The sequence below is a fragment of the Cydia pomonella genome, chromosome 1, assembly GCF_033807575.1.
Source record: "Cydia pomonella isolate Wapato2018A chromosome 1, ilCydPomo1, whole genome shotgun sequence".
Taxonomy (NCBI): domain Eukaryota; kingdom Metazoa; phylum Arthropoda; class Insecta; order Lepidoptera; family Tortricidae; genus Cydia; species Cydia pomonella.
The window spans coordinates 25318075-25326333 of NC_084703.1; the positions used below are offsets into that span (position 1 = coordinate 25318075).

The 8259-nt window shown below is 34.9% G+C and overlaps 2 protein-coding genes across 2 annotated transcripts; both read right to left on the minus strand.

The window, feature by feature from the left end:
* Nucleotides 1–2608: 2608 nt before the first annotated feature.
* On the minus strand, nt 2609–3932 carry LOC133518727 (uncharacterized). Its single transcript, XM_061852410.1, has one exon. The coding sequence runs from the start codon at nt 3712–3714 to the stop codon at nt 2758–2760; it is 957 nt and encodes a 318-aa protein (XP_061708394.1). The 5' UTR covers nt 3715–3932; the 3' UTR covers nt 2609–2757.
* A 1477-nt stretch (nt 3933–5409) lies between these two features.
* On the minus strand, nt 5410–7885 carry LOC133518720 (uncharacterized). Its single transcript, XM_061852398.1, has one exon. It carries the CDS (start codon nt 7705–7707, stop codon nt 6556–6558), a length of 1152 nt encoding a protein of 383 aa, XP_061708382.1. The 5' UTR covers nt 7708–7885; the 3' UTR covers nt 5410–6555.
* Nucleotides 7886–8259: the final 374 nt, after the last annotated feature.

An 8259-nucleotide genomic window follows, 5' to 3' on the forward strand; every position in this document is an offset into this window, starting at 1 on the left:
CTATAATTATATAATAATAAAATACAATAGTTTCTTTGATAACGTAGCGTGCACTGATTGGGTGGAGGTCTTCGCATCTGAGTGATAATAATAGCTTTGAAATACTATCTGGCCACTTCCGTATTTTTTTTTAGATCTTGTACCCAGTTAAGAAAGTACCTATTAAATCGAAGGATAAGGTGTAGTTAAATGAGGAATCTATGAGGAGCAAAGAATTTCTTTTGTATTTGGGGATAACAGTCTACTAAGTAAAACTAGGAAGGCTTTTATGACCAATACAATTGACTCTAACTCGAAGAAAACCGTTGCCTTATGGAGTATAATTAAAATGGAGACAAACAAGAGTCCTGTGAAAAGAATGAAAGCTAAGGGAACTAAATATATATATGGATTCTCGACCTCAATTCTCTTCAAATTACTTTTTAACTTCATTCAAGAACTTCACCAAAAAGAGTATGTAATAGTTGGGACATTGGATAAACTAAACCTAACTTAAAATTATGTGCGAGTGAGAGTGGATGACAAGGTCTGAGCGTTGTGCTTATGAGGGTGTGTATGTGAGTAGGTGTGTGTGTATGTAAGGTGTAGGAAATCGAGTATGGACTAGTTGACGACAGACCTAGATATAAGAACGTATTATATCTTCAGTATTATTGTACGATAGGGTCGCAAACCATTTTTGGAGATTAAATTTAACATTTGATAAGGTACATGTTTTTAGATCACATATTTTGCAAAATTATGAACAAATGGGTGCATGTAGGCAGCAAACCGCTTGGCGTGAGATGTTTGGACAGAAGGTACCGGGACTCTATATGTACGTTTGGTCATAATGAGGTCTCTTATCGGTGAATTTGCAATACTTTTATGAACTCTGGACACTGCTTTGAGAATAAATAATTGTAACCCAGTTTCATTATACAGCGAGTCGGTAGGAAATCTTAAAGGTCTTCTTAGCATGACTTTGATGACAGCACGCTGGGCACGCTCAAGTTCGAGGAGTGCCGTCTAAGGGTGAAGTCACATCTATCAGCATCGAATCGCATTTAGCTGGATGATTTTGGACACACTATACGCATCTCAAGTTAAAGTATGCTGTTACATGTTTTCAGCTTCTAAAGTATGCTATAGCATGGTTTTATCTGCTAGAGTATGCTATCGCATGTTTTTAACTGCAAAATATGCTGTCGCATGCTAAAGGATGCCAACACAACACAAGCTTTAGTACGCTGATACGTTACAATGCAGTTAACGTAGTCATAATGACGCCTCGGCCTCCCCCTTTCAATTGCAGCCTTTCGCAAGCATCCCGGCTCACGCTTAAGCAGCCGTTATCAATCGCAACCCTTATGTCTCACGCGTAATCATTTTTTCTCATTCGCAAGCATCAAGTATCACGTCTTAAGTAGCCGTTCTCATGCTTTACCATGAATGAGCATTCTTCAGTATGTTAAATGGATAGCTACACTTATACGCATTTAATGCTGAAGCTGAATCGTACAAAATCATACAAAATTTAATTTATTTAATTACAAAATGCGATTCTATGCTGATAGATGTGACTTTACCCTTACCTGCGCTGCCCCAAACTGCAATACAATATTGTATAACAGATTGGCACAGGGCATGGTATACAGCTATAGGAAAGTTGAAGTCCGGTTTATCTTTGTTTTCTTCTATTTGCTTGTTCTGAAATTTAGTCTTTAAGTTGTTACAAAAGTTTCTGTAGCGGGTGTATTTTTTATGTGTGATCGGATCGTTCGGAGAGGTCTCTGTGTGCCTATGGAGTTTTTCTCTATGTTTTATGCACCTAATTACATAGGTAACCCCAGATGTTACCCAAAGCTTAATATTGAATTTGGCGAGGCAAATTTTTATCTGTTTCGTGTTATTTGTAATTGCGGAGCTAATCATAGAGTTGAAGTAGATAGATGCAGTGTTAACATTGCTACTATTGGTAACAGGACTCCAGTTGACCTCTCCCAACTTCTGAGAGACTAATTTGTATTCCATTTTTAGCGATTTCTATTCTGAAAATTTTGAGTATGACAAAGGAGGCCAGAGCATTTACAAACAATACCTATCGAATCAACCACGGCTTTAATAAAAATATGATCCAGACACGCATTGTCCCTCGTGGGCTTAGTAATCGCAGGTCAATTTTTCCCTGAAGTTGTTGGACAGTCGTTTTAGGTTGGGAATAAACTTCGTTTTTTACCGCTCCCCATAGGTAAATGTTGTAAGGCTTTTTTAAGAATTTTATGAACAGTACTGTGGTTCATAGCAAATCGCCGCCCTGCTGATCTAGTACTAGTTTCGGGGTTCGCAGCAAAATCTTGCAATATCCTCTCTTCTCTGAACAGGAACATGTCTAAAATCTTCACGAACTCGCTGTAATGCACGAATAATAAGGCGAGAGTCCTGCGGTGCCCTACGATCTGGAAATCGTTCCCTGTATAAAGCTATGGCTCGCCGCCCACTTCGTCCAGTTTCGCCATAAATTAAAATAATTTCGGATAGTTCCCGAGAACTAAATATTGATGTATGCATTGTGTCCAGAAGTCGATGACACCGATTTACAAGACAATCTACGTCAAAACAAATTAGGTTCTTTTTTTTTTTTTTTTAATTTATTACGAGCATTGGCAACTAGGCCATCAGCTCAAGCATGAAATACAAAAGTAACATAAGTACTTATAACTAATTCACATAAAAATGAGACACGAATCTAATAGTTACATGAGATATTTACAATATTTACAAACTACCTATAGTATGAGTAACAAATTGATAGATTACAGGATATAATTGTGGATATTTCATAAGGCCCTGTACTGAATTTGGCAGAACTTGCAAACCAGTATCCATACACATAGCAACAAACAATAACCTTTGTAAATTAAATGAAGGACAATGGAAAAAAATATGTTCAAGATCACATACATCAAAATTACAATGTGCACAAACAGCAGAATCACTTAGCTCTAATCTAAAAAGATGTGCGGGAAAACGAGCATGACCAATGCGCAACCTACATATAGTTGTAATAAATGCCCTTTCTACATATTTTCTTTGGTATTCAAACCACGACTTGGAGCTGGGTGCCGGGACTATTTCTGCAAGCCATTTCCCTTTGACTTCTTTGGATTTAGACCATGAGTTATTCCAACGTCTAATCATAAGTTCTTTAACAAAAGGTACTAAATCGGATTGAGGTACTTTTAAATCACAAACTTGTATATCTTCTGTAGATTTGGCAAGCTTGTCTACTAGTTCGTTGCCAAAAATTCCTGAATGTCCCGGAACCCAGCAAAATTCAACAGTAATATTTCTATTCAACAAAGAACTTAAACAACTTCTCAACTTATAAATTAAATAATTTACAGATGCACTTACACATTTACTTTTAAGCGCTTGTAAAGCGCTCATCGAATCAGATAGAATCAAAAACTTATTTTTAGTTATATAATAATTACGAATATGTTCTAAAGCATAAATTATGCCTAATACTTCAGCCGAAAATACTGAAAAATAACTACTACATTCAAAAACTTTTCCTATGTTCAAAAAAGAGTCAAAAAATGCAAAACTGGTCCTATCTTTAGTTTTAGAGCCGTCAGTATATAACTTAACAAAATCAGTCTTATCATCAAGAAACTCCAAAAAGTCATATTTCGATTCAAATTTGACCAGTTCAACAACCACGTCTCGCATAATATCATTGTAATCATGTTCAAAACAGGGAAGCAAATTAGACCAATACACTATATCTTGAAATTCAAAGTTTAAATAAGTTATAACATCACTTATGGAAGAAGAATTAGGAAACGGTATTAAATTATAATTTGGAATATTGATATTATTTAAGTATCTATAAATTACTTCGTTACCACGACTAACTAATTTAAGAACATACTTGTCAGTGATGTAACATCTGCGTACAAATAAAGGAACAATGCCAGCCTCTATTTCCAGAGAATTAATTGGAGATGACATCATAGCCCCCGTAATAATTCGTAGGGCCCTATTTTGGATAATATCTAGTTTCCTTAAAAGATGGGTATTCGCATCAGCAAAAAACATACAACCATAGTCAAAATGACTTCTAATTGTCGCGATATATATTGTTTTAAGGACCTTAGGGTCTGCACCCCATTTTACTCCAGTTAACGACTTCAATATGTTTACACCCAGTTCAGCTCTTTTAGAAATTGAATCAATATGAGTTTTCCAAGAAAGATCATAATCAAGAAATAGGCCAACGTATTTGACAAAAGACTGAGCAGGAATAACGTTAGAATTGTATAAAACTTGAGGATAATGTAATCCATTTTGAGAAAAGAGAATTACAGAACTTTTGGAAACATTAACCTCAAGTTTTAGCGAATTTGTTAATATGCAATGAATATTACGCAAACAACTGTTCATAATAGATTCACCATTTTTTATGTCATTACAATTTACATATAAAACCAAATCATCAGCGTAAAATAAGTGCTTAACAGAAGACGGAATTTGTTTCATGAAACAAACCAAACTTAGAATGAATATAAGAGGAGATAATACAGAACCTTGAGGAGTACCCTTTGTAGAAACTTTAGAACCTATTAATGTAGATTTATTAACTTTTAGAGTTACAGATCGATTGTTTAGAAAATTGAATAACCAGCGTAAAATATGACCAGGAAACCCTAATAAAGATAAACTTTTAATAAGGTATGCGTGATCTATGTTATCAAACGCCCCTTTGATGTCTAAAAAAACCGCCAAAGTATATTGATTAGAAAGAAAATTGTTCTTAATATCCCCAATTAAACAACTTAAGTTATCTATCGTGCTTTTACCTTTCCGAAAACCATATTGAGTACTTGGAATGACTTTGCTATTTTCTGTAAACCACTCAAGTCTATTTTTTAAAATGGTTTCAAAAACTTTCGCAAAGCAAGACGTTAAGGAAATTGGCCTATATGACTCAACACAATTAGAATCCTTATAAGGTTTTAGTATCGGGACGACATGTTGCATTTTCCACGTTGGGGGAATACAATTACTTTGCCACAAATCATTAAATATTTTACAGAGTATTGTCTTGGCATGAAGAGGTAAGTTTTTAATTACTTTGTAAGAAATTAAGTCAGGACCAGGTGAAGTTTCTTTTTTATTTTCTAATGCGGCTAAAAATTCACTAATAGAAAATGGGTTGACCATCCATTGAGCCTCCGGGCAGCCACGATTTTCAAAGTAATCATTAAGGTCACTATTTGATACTTGATTATTTTCGGAAACAATTCTGTCTAAAAACAATGTCACATTATCAGGATTTTGAAAAAAATTGGAAGATGAAGAAACGGTATTCAGTTTTGCATGTTTAAATCTACGTATATGATCCCAAATAATTTTACTCGATGTCATACGATTAAAGGAGGAACAAAGATTCAACCAACTCACGCGTTTAATTTCAAATAATGTTCTTTTCTTTAGAGCATCTAGTTTTTTGTATATAATGTAATTCTCCATAGAAGGATATTGTTTGTAAGATCGTAAGGCAATTTTAGCTTGTAAAACTACACGGTCACATTCATCATTCCACCACGGGGTAGCTTTTAAGGATTTATTTGTGTGATGGTAACACTTTTTAGGAAATGTCATTAATATGTCATGCAAAATACTCAAATACTTCTTATAGTTTTCTAGAGGGTTATTTACAAATTGAAAAACTTCAAATTTATCATCACATAACTTGTTAAACTTAGACCAGTCAAGCTTTTTAAAATTTACCTTAGCTAGCGAATTATCATCTTGTTGAAGATTAATACCTGGACCCTTAAATAAGTTATTAGAATAATATGTATGAGTGGGCGAGTCAAAAACCACACTAATGAGCAAAGGGAAGTGATTACTACTAAGAAGATCATCAAGAACAAATACCGAACAACTAGAACTAAGAGCTCGGGATGCGAATACCAAATCCAGAACATTACCTTGTTGGCCAAACGGAGCAAAAGTGGTGATAGTGCCATCATTTAAACAAATTAAGTCAGAATTCTCCACATAAGCATGAAGAGCTTTACCCCTTCCATCATTGACTCTTGAACTCCAAGATGAGTGATGTGCGTTGAAGTCACCTATTATCAAACGATTATTACTTACAAATTTTGAACATGTATCTTTCAATGAATCTATAGTAAACTTACCATTTGGAGGTGGAGGAGCGTATACACATAACAAATCTAGAGAAAAATTATGAATGTTAATATTAATTAATATATTTTGAAAATGGTACTGTGATAAAGTGTTGACAATACTGAACTTGTATTTGGAACGAATTGCAATTGCAACACCACCATGGGGATGGTTTGAGTCTCTTCTAATTACAGTAAACCCAGGCAATTTGATAATTTTGCTAGGGGTCAGCCAAGTTTCATTAAATAGTATAATGTCGACACTTTCATCACAGCCATGCAAAAAATGTATAAGTTGACCTAGTTTTGGAAATAGACTTCTGGAGTTCCAATGAAGTATTTTTAATTGTTTGATACCCAACCTGTCCATAATTTAAGTGGTAAAACTTGTTACAAGCAGCTCTTTAATCATTTGGGAGGATATTGGTAAAGGACCAGAGGAAGTATTATTGACTTCTCTTTTTTTCATTAATTCTACAATTGTTTTGGTGATTGCATTAAGGACAATATCAGAATTAATAATGTCAGCAATCATAGCACGTCCGTGAGGTGTTTTAGCAGGTGTTTTTAAAATCTTACTATTTGGATTAGTACTATTATTAGGTGTAACAGCTATTGCAGCTGCAGTTGCATAAGAGAATTTGCCATTTATCTTGTTCTTAATTTGTGCAATTTTTTCTGCCTTCACTTTACAGGTATAAGAAACTGCCGAATGGGGTCCACTACAGTTTGAGCACTTGAAGACTGATGGTGTGGTACATTCTTTGTAAAAATGACCCGCCGAACAAATGGAACATACTTGAGTGCTTTTACAAGCTCCACTGCCATGTCCAAATTTATAACATCTGAAGCACTGAAGCAGAGGTCTGATGTATTCCTGTACAGGCATCCAGATATGGTCATAGATTACGTGGTCGGGTCTAGACGAGGCCATAAATGTAACCAGGACGGTTGGGAGAGGTTTGAATTGCCCATCGTCCTGTTTTTTGGTAAAGCGCTTTACACCAAGAATCATACAACTCGCTTTTAAGTCCTCGAGCAATGTCTCCTCACTAAGATCCACAGGAGCACGAATAATTCCTTGGCACTCTATGCTGTCATATGGAATTGTTGCTTTCCAATTATTTTCTTGTAGTACAGGTTTGTTTAGCAAAAATGCATTTGCATCCTTGGCACATCCGAAATAAACTTTAACATAAAAGTTACCAGCCGCCTTTACATATTGCACCCCCAAAATCTCTTTTAATATTCCATTAACTTTGAGGATGTCCATGGGGACTTTATGAGTCAGTTCATTAGAAGCAGATTGTAGTAGTACAGGATACTCTTTTTTTGTCAAATCTTCATATATGGGGTTGTGGTCTTTGAAGAGACCGCGACGACTTCGTATGTATGTCATTTTTTGCTTACATGATGTGACTTCTGTATCAGAAACATCTTTATTTCTTCTTTTTGTTGAAGTTTTGGCGGTTTCTGTTTCCATGGGGGAGGGGCCGCCGCCCGCACCCCCGCCTCCTGGCCTCATTCAACGAGTAGAATCAGAAATTTAATCTAACATTAAATTTAATAATAAATGAGCAAATATATCTCGGTTTTGTCAGTAAAAAAGGACTTAAAACACTATAATTAAAATATTTTCAAAAATGCCGCCTAGTATTTTCGGTTTCCCGCCCTTTTTTATCACAAATTAGGTTCTTTCATATTATTGTAATTTACCTTAATAGCATCATTCTTACCAGCCAGTAAACAGTTATGCGTAGTCTGCCTGAGTTTGCTGAAATTAGTTATCATTAGGTTGGTAGTTTGTATTATACCTTAAAATCAATTTTGAATGAAATTAATACTCCTTGAAGAAACTTTTTATTCAAGTACGTAGTATTTCTGTGGTAGGTATCGACTATCGGGTTGAAGTGTGTCATTGACGTTATCACTTATCTTGTCAATTGATTGTTGATTATTTACTGTAAATGTGTGTACATTAAAATAATACAAATTTAACAGTAGAATCATTACTCTTATAACAATTTCAGAACAATTAAAAAAAATGTAGTACCTAGTATGAAATGAAAATTATGAG